Genomic DNA, 16,844 nt, shown 5'->3' with positions numbered 1-16,844 from the left:
TTCCCTACAATCACCTTTAAAATGTCACATTTTGGAATCATGTATGAGACTCTAAATAACACAAACTCCCTTTGGTGATAAACCTGGGTTGTAGTAATTATTTGAGATCCAAATTTGGTTAATAACATTTCGTCAAAATGGCGCATGACTTGTGAGTTGTGGGTTGGTCACGTGTCGGTCAGAGAGAATCCTGCATATCATGTACAGTCATAATGCAAAAAACATTTTTTTATATTACGTTCAGGTAGTTTTTTTCCCCCTCAGAGAGCCAGTTCAGTCTCATTTTTTGTGCCATTGAAAAGGTTTACTGACGATTTGTCTCAACTTTGATATGTAACATCACATTTGCTACCACTACCACGTCGGAGTTGAGCGTGACTGAGAGACGTAAGTGGAGTGGAGAGAGCGAGAGAGAAAACGTTGGCGCGAAGGTTGGATTTTGTGGTTAGTGGCATAATCTGATTTGTGACTGGATCAGAATGGAAAATATGAATGAAGGGTTGAACGAAGATGTGGAATCGGAATAGGAAAAGAGCGCAAGTAGAAAAGGAGGAGGAGGGAGAAAGGATAACAAAAAATGACCACTAGAAGAGGAGGTAGAAGGGAGATATGCCAGGAAAAAGATTACGATGGAAGAATTTAAAATAATTCTTAAATTTAAAGCAAGGTAATGAGATAACGTCAGTGAGTCCAATCACTCACATAATTTCCAGAATTAGATTTGGGCATACTGGGTTAAATAGTATGTTGAATTTAATTGGAAAGCATGAAACTGGTATGTGTGAAGAATTTAGTAGTCAAGAAACAGTAGAGCATGTCATTATTTATTGCCCAAAATATCAGCAGGAAAGGCAGATTTTACAACATAAACTAGAAAGAGAACAAATTATTAGACAAGGAATTATTAGAAGAATATAGACTAGATATTTTTCTGTTATTTTCTTTTATTTATTTTGTTTGTTTTTCTTTTAGTTATTTTCTTTTGTTTTTCTGGGTGGGGTTTATTTAATTATTTATTTTTTATTTGATTTTTTTGCTTTCTCGTATAGTAGAAAAGACCATTCTGATCCACACTCCATTTCAGAAGGTGGCGGTAATGCGCATCTAAAAGTTGTTTGCCAACCGTCATAAAAAAAGAAAAAGAAGAAGAAGAAGCTACCGCGTCACTTGACCCTTTACCTTTACCGTGCAGCCCCACATGACCGCAAAATGGCGGCTTCTATTCAAGGCGTCGCAATGGTTTTGTGCAGGCTATCGCCTTCCATTTTTCACCCACTACGACATTATAAGGTATTTCCTTTAATTGATATATTGAAGTCACGAGAGACGCTCGGCGGGTTAATTTGCTGTGTAGCGTGGCAAGACGTTGTTAATTCAAGTTAGATAACTCATGTTATGTAAGCACGTTGTTCAATACGTTCTAATGCCAGGCGGGCTAGCGACGGTGCCCTAAAATCACTACATTTTTAACAGACCGTACAATTCATACGTATACATGGGCGTTGCATATGTTCTGAGGGCGTCTGGGATGCTGTGATGCTGACTTATCCCCCCCCCCTTTTTTTTTTTTACATTCAGTTGTTTTTACAGAGACTACCTGGGACACAATACATGTGCCCCTCTCCATTCACAAGCCCCAATAACTCTTTCTGCAAAGCGACATCACTCTTGACTAAGGACACTTTTCAGGCTGCTGAGGCTCTCTCCAGCTACAAGGACAGACCCTGGGATTACCTGGATAGTGAAGGTGCTAAAGGAAAATAAAGTCTCATCTTTTGCCCATATATATGTTTTTTACAATATATTTATTTACTCCGACAGAGTACATTGAGAGGTATGGAACCAATCCAGTGTGGGCAGGGTACAGGAGGAACCACAAAGGAGGCATTCCCCCACAGAAGACACGCAAGACCTGCATTGTAAAGTCTTAGTCTTATTTAACAAAGCATTCTTTATTCCACTAGAGATACCTTGCATTAGTTACATGCATCTGTCATTCATCTGTTTCTCTAGAGAGGAGACAAGATATGTGGAAACCCTTGTCCAATTTGTCGGGATCCAAAGACTATTATCCATCATCAGGTTGGTTCACATCTCACTCACTCTGATAGTCTCACAGCACATATAACACACACATACTGTAGTCTTATTTCATGTTATTTATGAATCTCTTTCCACCAATTTCAAAGAGTCTGGAGGTTTTTTATACTACTTTTATTTTTGAATTCCATGAACCTTACCCTGAACTGTGACTTGATCTACTCTGAGATGGGAAACTGAGTTTTTGGTTCCAGAAAATCTGTTCTGAGTTAGTTAGATCGACTCTGAATAAGTTCACTCTGAGTTACGGTTGTGCCCGCTGACAATAAAAAGCCATCATCAATGGAGCTCCGATACTACGAGTCACCATTTCAAACGATGCGAAAACAAGGTCCTCCTACTTCACGCCGTTAGAGTTGGAGATGCTACGTGGAGAAAATAAGCACATTTTGAGAAAGCGGAGCATCACAGCTGCAAAGGAGACACAGTTGGTGTGGGAGGCAATTACTACCCAAGTCAACACGTAAGACTTGGGTAGTAATTAAAATAATCAATTGTTTTAAAACATCAATTGTTTTAAAACTTCAAAACATCTTTATATTTTCTCCGCCATTTTCTTGTATAAGATGGTGGGCTAATGGTTAGTGATACTGTCCCAGTGCTTTATTTTTGTTGCTCACATCTGAAAAATGTACAACGTTATTTAATTATTTTTAATTAAGGTGCAATCCCACGGGCACAAAAATAACTTGGTTGCTGCTGAAATGAATTATAAGAATAAAGTTCAGATAGGTAAGGCATATGATTTAAATCAGATTTCACATGTTAAACAAAGAAAACATCAGTGGATATTTCAACTTATTGTACAGAAAACTCCTGTTCAAAAAAAATCTAAAAGCAATACAAAGATTTTGCTCTGGTTTAAATGCTGGAAATAAGGCCGGAGAATATTGTTCAGATTTGTGATATATTGTGAGAGAAAAGGTAAAGCTAGTTGTCAGGGAAGGAAAACATCTATACATGGTCAGAAAATCCTCTCCCGACGTGAGGCCACTGAATTAATTCTGCTTCCAGATCAATCTGGTTGACAAGGAAAGGACACCAAATTTTTTGGTTCAGGAAAAAGGAGAAGTTAAGGAGAAACTTTTTTTTTTTTTTTTTAAAGAAAACCTTCTAGCGAGCATGTTAGGTTCACAGTCAGTTACCATTAGGAGCCCGACCGATATATTGGTTGGCCGATAATATCGGCCGATATTAGCCTTTCTCAGACATATCGTAATGTTTAAGGGCCTGACCGATATTATCGGCCAACTGATATGAACCTTTAAATGTGCATTTATTGTTTACATTTCATGTTGAATAAATGTTTATTCTCTTAATTCAAGTTCCTATTCATTTTTTTATTTGTAAAAAAATTTATGGTTAAACTAAAATGTCAAGCCTCAATTACATATCTGTCATAAAAGTTTGATAACGACATCGCCCCCCCCCCCAAAAAAACTAAAGTTTAAGTTCACTCTCTTTCTGAAACAGAAAACCCAGAGTTTCCCTCTTCTCAGGGTTAAAACACTCAGCTTTTTAGCAAAACCAGCTTTCTGGAATACACCCCTGATGTCGCTGCAAAGGGATCAATGAAATACAGGCTTGGAGGAAGGTGTAATACTTTTAAGTGATTCTTCGCTCAAACATGACAAACTCTACGTTGTTTGAAAGCACACAGTCTCACAATTATAGAATGCAAAATGCTCAGTGGTGGTGTCATCATTACTTAAGTAACATGATTTTTGTTGTTGTGTTTTTTCTTCTCTGCTTACCAGGCACATTTCCAATCAAGAAAGTTAAACAACAAAAAATTGTGCCTCTAATTTTGGTTAATTCTATATAAAAAAAGAGAGAAACTGGAGAGTATCTTAGTTTTGTGTGGTTGAAAATTATTTTAAGGAGGGTTAGGTTGGTCAGGAAAGACAACAAAAGTTTAACAGTTTCATTTAACCTTGATTGAGGCTTTTACTCAAAACAAAAACATAGCCAATAACTAATCCATGCCATGTTGAAGGGTGAACCAGAAAATCAATGTGTCGGTCAGTGTTAATATTGTAGTCCAAAAAAACCAACCTCTGTTTCACATGTATTGTGAAACTAGCGGTTCAGAGGATGTCAGCTGAGTAGGTGGTCCTTCAATGTGCATCCATACTCCTAAAAGGTGGTGGCCACGTGTCCGAAGCTCACGTGTTCTCCATGCATCTTCACACAGGCTGTACTTAGAGCTGTCGACTTGTGCTCGGATCACTCAGGAAGGATGTAAATATCAGGTCCAAACAGGGCCTGGTTTAGGGCTGCAACTAATGATTATTTCCATTATCGATTAGTTGTGTGGTCCATAAAATGGAGAAAAATGTTGATTATGAAAATAGTTGGCCATTAATTTAGTATTCAATTACTAATTGATGACTCTTGCAGCTCCAAACTGGTCTATTAGCACAATATTATAATTTGTGCATTATTAACATATCAATATTCAGTATGGTATATCACATCAATACCTAATAAAGCACGGAAAATGGAGACGTAGTTTCTAAATGATCTCAAATATATCATGTCACATGTGGACTCACATCACTTGTCATTTGACCTAAGATGGTTAAGAAGTTCATCTGGGACGAGCTAATCAGGCTGCGATTTAATCATCAATTTTCTAGATGAATTGCTTAGTCTGAAAAAATGGCTGTAACAAGTTCCCAGATCTTTAAATGTCCTTGGTTGGACCAACATTTCAAAATAGCCCCAAAAAAAGATTTGATAATCAATAGTGCTGCTGATTTAATTGTATGTTGATCGAGCAATTAACTAATAAGTTAAGGGTACCCGGGATCTTCTGTCTTGTTTGCTTTGTTTTAGTATTACTTACTAACAAACTGAGTTTTAGTTTAGCCCCAGCTGCACATGATTTACATAACCTTGCATTAAAAACCCCAATGGGCGAGAGTTTTCTGACTTGGCACAAGGATTACCTGAGGCAGCTTGTGTATCAGTGAAAAAATAAAGATCACATTAAGTCAACGACAAACTGGAACCACAAACACAGAAAAAGATCATGATGAAGCGTAGTCATTGTTCAGATGAAACCAAAATCCAATGTATGAAAGACTGTCATTGAGTGCTTCTACTTTTGATACTGATATACATGTTGCTGTTGATAAGATTTTGAATAGTTATTTTACTTGTAGTATGCTAACAAACGCATGTTCTTTAACAGAATGTGAAGTTATTGCAGCAGTTCATTAGTCCCCACACTGGAATGGTGTATGATCCCACTCAAACTGGTGAGTCATCAGAGTGAGCACACTTACTGATGCATGAGCCCCTTACAGTTGATAAGCAGCACGTGTTGACTGTTCTACCGTCTGCAGGTTTGTGTATGAAACAACAGAAGAAGCTAAATGAGGCCATCAACACAGCACGAGATCGCGGTATGTGGCACACAATGACATAAACCTAATCTTTTAAAGTCCCTGACTGTAATCTATTCTTTTTTTCCCCACCCTAATATATAGGTTTATGATACAAAACCCTGTCAGTGACTGTAATGCCATGTAATATGCATAATTCTGTAATGGCTTTTGACTTCAAGCCTCACTGCATGTTAGGTAACTCAAACTATGTCAGCGTCAAGGACAAATGTTACAATCGGTCACAGGGAGAGATGGTATTGATTAACAACACTCGTAGACCTCCGCTGGTATTTTTACTTTGTGCAAAGAACCAACAAAATATTTCTCATGAATACAGGACCTAAAATACAGTATTTTGTTCTATGCTGACTTGAATACTCAGCACATCTGTTTGGATTTCCAGTTGTTAGAGCACTGACTCATGGGACACTTCAGTCTTGTTGAAGTAAAGCAAAACTTACAGATCTCTTCAACATCAAACTAAGGCGATTTCTGTAAAATATGTCTGTTATCACTAACACATCGTGTCCTCTCTTAGGCCTACTATCCTTTCAGATACCATATGTGGAATTTTCAGGAGAAGACTTCTCCAATTCCCATGATGCTGTGGGGTCCACACCATCTCCCCCATCCCTAACCTCTGGGGACACCTGGTATTATTGGTACAGTGAAATAATGCCTGATGATAGAGAAGTGGCCAAAGTCAAGAAGACATACAAGGCTTACTTAAAGTGATTGAGACTATACGTGAAACTTAAAATAAATAAACCATGTGGTGAAAAATGTATTCATTTTATTGTTTAACTTGAGATCTTTAACACCATTAAAGACATTTTTCTCAGCGTATATTTTCATGTTAGATTAACAGCCCGTTACAAGATGTTACAGTTCAAAAGGGAATATACACTCCCCACAAATCCACGGGGACTGGTCCAGATGTAGCACAGCAGTGTGTCCTGTGTGATCACGGGTTGACCTTGTTAACCATGGTCTCTCCGAGGGACTCCAACACCTCCCGCTTGTAGTCATCGAAGTCTCCGTCGATCTGGTTAACCGTGCTGTCCTCCACCACCCACAGTTGGCACTGAGTCTCTGTGATGAGCCGCGCGTCATGACTCACAATGATCACAGCTGGACACGAGGGGACATTGTGTTAGTTCATCTATGAAGACCCCACGCCCAGTACTAGCTGTCCAGAAGTGAATTTCCCATTCATTTACTCCATTGACATTTCATAGAATCCATATATAAAGAGTTTTAAGCCTGGATCCAACAAACTACGAGATGAATCGTTACCATAAAACGTTTTATTAGGAGCAAAAAAATAATTGGAAAATGAGGAAAAAGGCAAGGGTACAAGACTAGGTAGATAATTTTAAGAGCGAAGGAACTAATCATCCCATAAACCATTGTGAATGCATTTCCAATGACAGTTTAGCTTATTCTTGAATTTAACAGTCATCACTGTAGTGTTTAAATTGTTTCTTGAGTTTTGTGTGCATATGTAGTGTTTAACTATCGTAGAGTTCAGTGGTAACAGCAACTCGTGCTGCGTTCCATCACATCTTGGAAGTCGGAGCTCAGAAGTCGGGGCTGGTGGGGTTCCTCTGAATTGGAATATCGACTCAAGAAGGCGTTCAAGCTGCAACCTCCGACTCACAGGTCTGTGATTTCAAGTTCTGATGTGGAACGACAACCCTGACGCCTGAGCTCTGAGTACAATGGAACGCAGCATCACTAGCAGACATGAAGTTCGCAGGTGTAGTAAGTGTTTTCCATGGTAACAGCGATCTCCACCAATCAGAGATTACACTTCAGGATTGTGGGTAGTTTAGAAATACATACAATACAATGACTTTGCAAATATTACATTGAAAGTACATGTATGAAAGTTGATTTCATACAGACTTGTGGCTTCTACATGTTCATGTACCATCGTTTCACAAGCTCATGGTGAGTCGACCTTGGAGGGTTACGACATTATGGCTAACAATCAAAATGTCAATGGAGAATGTGAATGTGTTTTTCACTTCCTGAACCTCAATGTTGTGCTCTATTGAATGTAGCTGTTCAGTGTATCTATTGATAGAGGGGTGGGCTGTATTGCTTACTTCCACCAGATAAAGAAAAACATAGATAACATATTGGGAATGACAAAAATTACTTGACAGGCAAATTTAACCAAATTTGTTTCATCTCAATTTTGTTTTACTATTGGAAAACTTGACTTATCACATTATTCTGACTTGCTATGCGTATTTAATATTGTTCCTAACCTTTTATTTGTTGTTTCTGTAGGAAATCACCTTCCACAATATGCAAGCTCATCAGTAACAGCATGATTTAAAGACCCCCTTGAGTAACGTTTTTATATTATATAAAAACGTGATATATATAGATAGATATATATCTATCTATATATGATCTGCCATGCCTAATATTTTGTTTAACATTGTTTACCCCAAAAAAGTAAAAAAAAAACTGAGTTTTTCACTCAAACTCCTCAGCTATGTATAAAATACACAATGAGCATGATTACTGAATCTTACCTCCTTTATATTCATTGATGGCCTCTGATAAGGCATCAATGGACTCAATGTCCAAATTGTTGGTTGGTTCATCCTATGAGAAAGAAACAGTTAGTCAGAGAATTAATTGTGAACATTGCTGATAAAAGGTTCAGTGGCTCTTACCAGGATCAGTACATCAGGCTGACGACAAGATAATTCCGCAAACACGACTCTGGCTTTCTGACCACCTGTTGAGAGATAAATCCAGACACAGTGAAACAAACAGTTCTCCGTCTCGACAGTTGACGGCAAACATCTGACACATTCTGCTGGTACCGGAGAGTTTGGAGATCTGAATGGTGTGGGCGTGGCTCTCCAGGCCAAAACGCCCCAGGCACTTCCTGCTGTCCTGATAAGGAAGGTTGAAGTTCCTCATTAGGTACTCGGTCGCCACCTCCTCCATGTTTAACTGATCAGCATACTGCTGGTTGAAGAAGCCCACTTTCTGTAGGCACACAAAATATCATCATGTAAACGGACCAATACCCTGAACCACTTCAACCTGAAAATGTATGTGATAATTACAGCCAAGACACCATGTATAGAGTTTACATATCTGCTTTGTGACTCGTATTCCAGTCAGCAACATTTTTTGTATGCTATAAACTAAGGCTGCAGCTAAAGATAATTTTTTTATCGATTAATCTACCGATTATTTTCTGTTTAGGTGATTAATCCTTTGGTTATCTTACCAATAAATGGTATATACATCTATATGAATCAGATACTTGGATCAGAGTAAACGAAGAGGAAACACAACATAAATAAAATTCTACGAATATCGAGGAATTTACATAATTAACGTAATTGATTACATTGACGCGTCGTTGCAGCCCTACTATAAACCCAACAGTGTTTTCTGTTTCAAGGAGCTGGCAACTAGGGATGGACGATACCAACATTTTTCAATTCAATACTATATTGATACTTTCTGTTACACTCTTATGATATCGATACTGTACTACTCTTAAATGGGTGTTAAACCCATGCTTGCCATTAATAATACATTTATTACAAGTAAATCAAATTCAAATGTGTGCTAATACATGTAAAATAAACAAATTAAATAATTATTTAAAAAAATTAATGATTATAACATAAATATGAATAAAATTACCAATATACTTTAAGAAAATGTACCCTCATTTACTAACAAAATTTTAAATTAGATTGTTATGATGGCAAACAGACAGACATCATTATAATCTCTGACAACTATTTGGAAGAGGTAATAGGCTCAATATCTAATCCTGCAATGTCTTTTGTCGGACAGCGGGTGGTGCTGCTGTAGCAGACTGGACAGCCTCTATGTTTTTCTTCAGCCCCTTATAAGTTTCAGGGTGCGTTGTTTCAAGATGTTTGTGCGGCATTAGCATTACTGCGGCTGCGCAGCGCGCTCACTTCTAGTCTTGAGGGTGAACTGACGTCAGTTTCTCCACCGATCCCTACTGGCAACCCTTTGTTAATAACTCAAGTTTTCCCCTAATGGGGAAGTACTCTCAGAAATTTGAAGCATTTGATCTAAACTTTGATACGTAGACAAACTCTACAGAAAACAAGCCTCTGGGTCCGGTTCAGTTCAGAGAGACAGTGTTAGCATATGGTATATGGCTGCAGTGTAAAGTAGGTGTTTCAACAGTAAGTTACTCACCAGACGATGATTCTTCCTCATCTCACCTTTAGTCTAACAAAAGAAACATCCAGTTAACTGTGAATTATGTTCAGTAAACTTTTGGCATGGCCTGGTTTTCTACATTAACTGCTTCTAATCTTTGTCTAAGAGACAAAGAATGTGCTTAAGCTAATGACAATCTTTCTTTATGGAACACAACCATTAAACATCCAGTGTTGATGGAAACCATTCAAATCAGAGCTCAGCCAGTAGCTGTGGCTCAGAGCTGAAAGTCATTAGTCCCAATACTTATGTTCATGTGATATTTCAGTTTTTTGTTTTTTAATACATTTGCTAACATTTCTCAGTGTTTACTTTGTCACTATGGTGTATTCAGTATACACTAGTGCTGTCAACATTAACGCATTTATCTGACAACGTGTGCCACATAACCGTTAGCCATTAGTCATCCTGGCTATAGATGGATATGGACAAGGACGGAGTTTAAAGTAGGGTTTGTCACGAAAACACACGTGAAAAGTGACACAGGGAAATATGCGGTACACAAGCGAAACAGTAATTGTTTGCACTTTCACGATGGACGTCAAAAAGGAAAGCGATCAATATATCACAAGATACTCTTATGTTAAAAAAAAGAGGGAGTAGTTTGAGTGGACGCTCTCTGTGGGGAGGGAGAGAAATAACTTGAAGCAATTAATATGTGGTTCTGCATTAAAGTAAGCTCGAGGTTACGCTCATCATCTGTAGCAGTGAAAGCGCTCAACATGACAGAAAAAAGCCCCGCATATAGTCTGCGCAATGATTTTTTTCAGAAACACGGAAAAGGCAGAGAATATGAGTGAAGTGTTGCTGTGGTTTCCAGGTTGACACACTCACTGCCTCTCACATCACAGCTCACACAGGAGAGGGTTTCCTGACGTGTCCAGATATTTGTCTGATCGATATATGGTCACGTCGGCGAGGCCTCAGTGAGTCACTTTGGCCTTGTTGGTTTTATTGCAAATCTGTAGTTCACAGGAGAGAATCTGTGCTCAAAGATGCTATGAAAAATAGTATTTGAATTTCAATACCTCCTGTATTGATTCTACATTAAATCCATAATTTTACATTTAAATATCCATTAATACAAACTTCAGACTTAACCAAAAAAAATTTGATCAAATTGTGCGATTAATTAGTTGTTGTTTTTAATCGATTGACAGCATTAGTATAAACTGATGAGGGACAACATGTATTCAAACTATTGTAGCAAAAGGGTGTAACAGAACATCATGTGGAAGAAGTGAAAGTGTCTGTATTGTTTTTGAAAGCACTGTACAAAAATGCGGATCATTCCAAAAGGGGTTCACTTCCCTTTTCCACTTGATATCTTTGAAAATTCTAATCTTTGCACACCTACTCACTTACAGGATTGAGTTTCCCAGTGAGGAGCAGCAGCAGGGTACTCTTCCCAACACCATTGGGTCCTACTATACAAACTACAGAGGAAAGAATAAAGTCATGTCAGAATCTAAATAAACATTGAAACAGTTGAGACAGTTCATCAAGATGTAAAGTAATGTCAGCTGCAGACGGATCTGCTCTTTGTACCATGACCTCAACATTAACAATATGGTAGGTTTAGTTCTGTTTACATGGCAAAATCAAAAGTTCCCAAGAAATATATTTCAGAGTCAGCACAGTGATTCAGCCAAGATTCGGCAAAGAGGTCACACACTTACTCCTGGAGTCCATGTCAATTCCAAAGTCCACGTTTTTGAATAAAGGCTTCTGACTCTCGTATCCAAAGTGAACACCTGGATAGTGAAACAAAATGGAGTCAAAACAGTTCCAAGTCAAATCGTACAATACAACTTTATTAAACAAGGAACATTTGCTCCGGTACATTATGACTTTTCATTCCTCAGATAGGATTAATATTAATAAAATACATGAATTTGTTTACTCTATCCAAATACACACTGTTGATGTTTTTGTCAGCTGAGGTGGAACATTCAACAATCCTCACTTGTGCTGCTGAAACAGCAAATAACAACAAATGGCTGCTGCAGCAGTGTGTATATGTTCTTACTGTGTAGTCCCAGTATGGGTGGTGAGAGAGGTGGTGGGTTCGGGAAAGTAAACTTGACAGTGTATTCTTTTGGCCTCTTCAGTAGCTCCGTGGCCTCCTGGCTCTCCTCCTCCTGACCTCCTTTCTTCTTGCCTTTTTGCTGCTTTCTGGTCAGGACGTCCTTAGTTTGTTTCTCCTGATAAGAAACATAAAAAAAGAGAAAAAGAATCAGCCGCAAAACGGACAGGACACTGAACAGATGGGTTAAGCACTGGTGTCAATTGGAAAATGGCAAGGACGTAAAGAATTTATATGACAACATTGTTTAAACTCTTGCATTTGATGTCACTTTTGACTCACAGCCTGTTTGGTGGACTTGCCACCAGCCTTCAGCTCTTTGAGTTTCTTCTCCTGCTTGTCATATTGCTTCTGCAGTTCTTTCTGCTTCTGCACATACATCTTCTTGAAAGTCACTGAAGAAAAAGCAAAAAACACCCATGTAAAGCAGGATTTCCATTGTGAGTTTTCAGTTGTCTAACCATTACACTAACCTGCTGTAACTTACTCATTCTTTCCATTCCAGCTGTAGGAGTGCTACAAAATATGTAATAAAACTGCAACGCAAAGAGCTTATTTCAGTGTAGACAGATGAATTAAGGTAGACCTAAAACCGCCCGATTCATCGCTCACACTAAATCCTGGCACCACATCACCCCAGTCCTAAAATAACTTCACTGGCTTCCTGTCTCCCTCCAGATTACCTTCAAGGTCCTGGGGTCTCATTTATAAAACTGTGCGTAGGATCCTTACTAAAAATGTACGTGCGCCCAAAAGCCAAAAATTGCATACGGCAAAAAATATTCAGACTTATAAAACCGTGCGTACGCACACCTATAAGCAATTCTGCCTTTATAAATCACAGATCACCTACAAGTGTGCATATGATACTCCCATTTCAATGTAAATCATCTCATGAATGCTGATCCGTTTATTAATGAGCCTGGCATCCAATTGTTCTTTACGGTGAATCATGGTGACAGGTGAGAAAATAACAAATACATACAAACTGCTCAGACACTGAGATTGACACGCCTGTAGGGGAGGTGGATGCCCGGAAAACAACGTTATTTGGTGGCCACAGCAGCGGGATCACGAATAAAAAGAAGTAGTGCGAGTGGCAACGTGTTGCTGCTGCTGTCAACTGTCAGTGGGACAGCGGACAGTGGCATAATTTAAGAAAAATGGTCCAATCTGAAAGTATACTACATCTTTTTACTCCTTTACCACCTTTGCGTGGGAAATGGTGTACACACAAAACTAACCTCCGCAGTATTGGGGACAGAGCCTTCTCCAGGGTAGCTCCCAGGCTGTGGAACTCCCTCCCCCAAGAGATCCGCAACTCCGACTCCCTCACCACCTTTCAGTCGTGCCTTAAAACCCCATCTATTCTCCTCTGCCTATCCCTAACCAACCCCCCCCCCCATAAAGCGTTTTGTGTTCCCTGAAAAGTGCTATACAAATATCATATATTATTATTATTATTATTATTAAAAAATCAGGTATGGGAATTTAATGTGCAATAGATTTTGTCAGTTCAGACTTTGATTCTTATCCATAAAGAAGTACTGTCAGGGAAACAGATGATCATTCCCAAATTCCTCCTGCAGCAGGACAATGAGTCAGAAAAAAAACCCTGTGCCCCACAGAGCAGCATGGAGTCAGTCTAAGCACATTAAGAGACAGAAGACACTGAGGTTACATCCACACGACTAAGTTTTTGTTTTAAAATGCATCACTCATTCTACAGACCCAGAGTGTGAAAACTCTGGGGCTGCGTTGTGGTATGGACAGAAAGAGATGTCACCCACATTCTCTTCATATCTCATCACTTAACACTTCCTCTCAGCAACAGTTCCACCTCATTGTGAATCCAAGGAAAAGAAATCCCTGCTCTAAACTTTCACCATTGCAATTTCTCGTTTGAACTATTTTCTGTAATCAAGCAACCAAATGCAGTGTAGACAACACCAGCACACAAATGACCAGTGTACGTGAAAGGGCATTATTTTCTTTAGGTGTGTTGACATTGAGGGAAATTATTACCGATACAGAGCTAAAATGCTTGTGTGGATGGACATCTTGAAAACATTTTCAAACAATAATGTAGTCGTTTGGATGTAGCCTGTGCCATCCGACTGTTAATGTACATTCGTTCTCCAAGGTGCTGGGAACATCCTACCTGAAACAATGTGTACTGTTTTTTGAGGTTCATGTTATGTGAAAGATGTTGAAATAGATACTGACGGTAGTTTCCTCTGTAATAGTAGAGTTTCTGGTTGTCTAAGTGGATGATATCCGTACACACATCGTCAAGGAAACTCTGGTCGTGGGAAACTATGAGTAGAGTCTTCTTCCAGCCCTGAAGGTAGCTGAAGCGAAAAAAGAGCACACACTTAAATGACTCAATCTGTATTGACCAGATATTTTCTGGAAATATTATAGAACATCAAGTCATGTTCCCTAACACTGCAACAATATGACAAAAACGTATCTGGCAGATGGAAGGATATTTATGGAGTTAGAATTGGTTCATTAATCCAGCTCACAAAAAAATGACTCACGAGCGCTGTATTTGATTTCACATGCGCAGATATTAATCATCGCACGTAGATTTAAATCCCTTGAGGCTCAACAGGATCTGTTCTCGCTCGCGCGAGAGGGAGCTTCCACTTCCTCGTGGAGTGCCTCCTACACTATCAGGGGAAAGTTTTTGACACTTTGGGGGCAGAGCCACTGAACTTTGATTGACAGATCTTAGGGAGCCTGGCGTTGCCAGGTTGGAGTTTCACGTAGGCAGGATACTGTGGCTGCATCAGCAGGACAAAATTTGTAATATTCGCTATTCTTACATTTTCAATTAGGCTGTAGCTTTCAAAAACTGCTTGATAGCTACGTTTCGTTTAAAATCCATCAATCTCTTTTGCTAACTCCGTTTCCATCCTGGATTTATTATCTAATAAAGCTTGTATAACATCAACCCTGTAATGCACAGTCAAGCTATTTTTTTCAGGACATCCTGGGCTATAAGGATTACTATCATAGTAAATTTAAACCATACAGCCTTTTACTATAAGAGATTACTCTGACCCTTCAAGAAGAAGCAGTCACTGACAATAAATGAATGAATAAGACAATAAATAATTGTCTTTATTAGCATATTTTATTATAATTTTACCATAGATTTAAAGAATTGGCATTTTCTATGGACAACGACACAGTGTTGACTCTCGACCTGCCGTTGCGGCCACTGTCTCTCGTTTTGCCAACAGTATCCTACCTGCGTGAAACTCCAACCTGGCAACTCCAGGCTCCCTGAGCGCTGTCAATCAAAGTCAAGTGGATCCTACCCCATAGTGTCAAAAACTTTCCCTGCGAGCGTAGATGGCACTCCACAGGTGAGTGAAATCTGCCTCTCCCGCGATTGTATATTCTCACCGCAACGCAGAAATGACCCTCGAGCAGCGAAGAGGCCTCTCCCGCAAGTTCTTGAGCCTCAAGGGATTTAAATCTGATGGTTAATATCTACGCTTGTGAAATCACATACATCGCTCGTGAGTCATGTTTTTGTGCGCTGGATTAATAAACCAATTCTAACTCCATAGATATTACTCAAGACATTCTTAGATCCATAACTCTAAAGGCAAAAACTAATTTCAATTATCTGACAGTGGTGCTTGAAGAGTGACAACATATAGTACTGTACAAACAATATGTGCAAATTTATCAGATGTGTGATCAAATGTCACGAAAATCTCTTTAGCCTTTGAACTGTAAAATTTACTGTTTGGTGAATATTTTAACAGTAACACTTCAATGTCTTTAACTTAACATCGGGGTTGTGAAATCAAAAAGGCACCTCAGTTATCAAAAAAGGATTAACAAAATTGAAATGTCCAATTTCTGAAAAGTATTTGTTCATTTATGCACTCAATACTTGGTCGGTGGTTTATTTAATTCAATTCAATTCAATTTTATTTGTAAAGTGCCAAATCACAACATACATTATCTCAAGGCACTTTACATAATAAGGTAAATATTACACTATTACAGGGAAAACCCAACAATACCACCATGAGCAAGCACTTGGCGACTGTGGATGAGAAAAAAAATTTTACAAAAAAAAAACCCTTTTAACAGGAAGAAATCTCTGGCAGAACCATACTCAGTTGTGGACGGCCATCTGTCTCGACCGGTTGGGGTGAGGAGAAAAATGGGGGAGAGAGGAGAGGTGGGCAGAAAGAGGAGGAAAGGAGACCCAGGAGAAGAGGAGAGAGAGAGGACAGTTGTACAACCGCCGCTTTAATCTCAACCAGACTGATACTTATAATTGAATGATGATGATCACCATTAATATCCTTACAATTACCATTAATATCCTTGTATGGACAGTGACAACCCCCACCCACATATAATTTAAAAAAGGGGGGAAAGTAGTTTCTTTTGAAAATGTCATTCTTTCCATTAAAAACAATAACACCTCAGAATAATTAACTGTACAATGAATATAAATAGTGAACTTGATACCTGCTGGAAGTTTTAAGTGAAAGTAGCAATTTGTATAAAATTGTATGTATCAGATGATTTGTCCTTTTTAAGACCATAATTCAGATTTTCATTTAATTTCCACTATCATATATGTTTTGTGTTCAACGGCGCGTTCACGCCAACGGTGACAACAACTGTTTCCTCAGAACTGAGGTTCTTCCTCATCGAAACAGTTTATTATTCGCCTGTGTGAACGCGAGTGCAAGTACAATGTGAGGGAGCAGTGCGGGGCTGAGTAACAGACTGATAGCTGCTCTGCTGAAGTAACGGGCCAAAACACACAAGTTAAACTAATGTAAAAAATAAAAGAGCTGCATGCGGTTCGTAATAATCGATGATCTTCCTCTCGACAAATATCAGCTGTCGTCCCCATGATTGTGGTTGTGTGTACTGAACTCGACAGAGATATACGGTATTTATCCTGTATATCCTGTAGTAATTTACTCAAACTCTAAATAAAATATTCTAATATTTTAACAAAACTTTTTTTTGGG

The 16,844-nt window shown here is 38.7% G+C and overlaps 2 protein-coding genes across 4 annotated transcripts in view; one reads left to right on the top strand and one right to left on the bottom strand.

The window, feature by feature from the left end:
• The first annotated feature begins 180 nt into the window (after positions 1 to 180).
• On the top strand, positions 181 to 6,338 carry mrps18b (mitochondrial ribosomal protein S18B). 2 transcript variants are annotated; one of them, XM_035633128.2, is made up of 7 exons: positions 181 to 387; positions 1,579 to 1,747; positions 1,822 to 1,919; positions 2,014 to 2,082; positions 5,297 to 5,363; positions 5,451 to 5,510; positions 6,031 to 6,338. In XM_035633128.2, exons 2-7 carry the CDS (start codon positions 1,612 to 1,614, stop codon positions 6,225 to 6,227), a joined length of 627 nt encoding a protein of 208 aa, XP_035489021.1. In that variant the 5' UTR covers positions 181 to 387; positions 1,579 to 1,611; the 3' UTR covers positions 6,228 to 6,338. The 2 variants fall into 2 exon arrangements, with proteins under 2 accessions (XP_035489021.1, XP_035489020.1); XM_035633127.2 differs by lacking the exon at positions 181 to 387 and adding an exon at positions 1,040 to 1,290.
• abcf1 (ATP-binding cassette, sub-family F (GCN20), member 1) overlaps positions 6,266 to 16,844 on the bottom strand; it is a 31,186-nt gene continuing 20,607 nt past the window's right edge. For both annotated transcript variants that reach the window (XM_035633120.2, XM_035633122.2), the window contains 10 exons: positions 14,050 to 14,174; positions 12,106 to 12,218; positions 11,767 to 11,941; positions 11,417 to 11,491; positions 11,103 to 11,173; positions 9,714 to 9,746; positions 8,339 to 8,507; positions 8,186 to 8,250; positions 8,042 to 8,114; positions 6,266 to 6,623 (listed from right to left, as the gene is read on the bottom strand). In XM_035633120.2, coding sequence (XP_035489013.1) covers positions 6,457 to 6,623; positions 8,042 to 8,114; positions 8,186 to 8,250; positions 8,339 to 8,507; positions 9,714 to 9,746; positions 11,103 to 11,173; positions 11,417 to 11,491; positions 11,767 to 11,941; positions 12,106 to 12,218; positions 14,050 to 14,174 — 1,066 coding nt within the window. In that variant the 3' untranslated portion in view covers positions 6,266 to 6,456. The remainder of the gene's footprint in view (positions 6,624 to 8,041; positions 8,115 to 8,185; positions 8,251 to 8,338; positions 8,508 to 9,713; positions 9,747 to 11,102; positions 11,174 to 11,416; positions 11,492 to 11,766; positions 11,942 to 12,105; positions 12,219 to 14,049; positions 14,175 to 16,844) is intronic.

Source organism: Scophthalmus maximus, chromosome 5 (assembly GCF_022379125.1).
Source record: "Scophthalmus maximus strain ysfricsl-2021 chromosome 5, ASM2237912v1, whole genome shotgun sequence".
In the NCBI taxonomy this organism is placed as follows: Eukaryota; Metazoa; Chordata; class Actinopteri; order Pleuronectiformes; family Scophthalmidae; genus Scophthalmus; species Scophthalmus maximus.
This window is presented reverse-complemented; position numbering and strand designations above follow the sequence as displayed.

Coding starts and splice junctions, on each gene's coding strand:
- mrps18b (XM_035633127.2), top strand. CDS start 1,210: ATGGCGGCTTCTATTCAAGGCGTCGCAATGGTTTTGTGCAGGCTATCG. Junction 1,748..1,821: donor GGATTACCTGGATAGTGAAG/GTGCTAAAGGAA, acceptor TTACTCCGACAG/AGTACATTGAGAGGTATGGA. Junction 5,364..5,450: donor GTATGATCCCACTCAAACTG/GTGAGTCATCAG, acceptor TACCGTCTGCAG/GTTTGTGTATGAAACAACAG.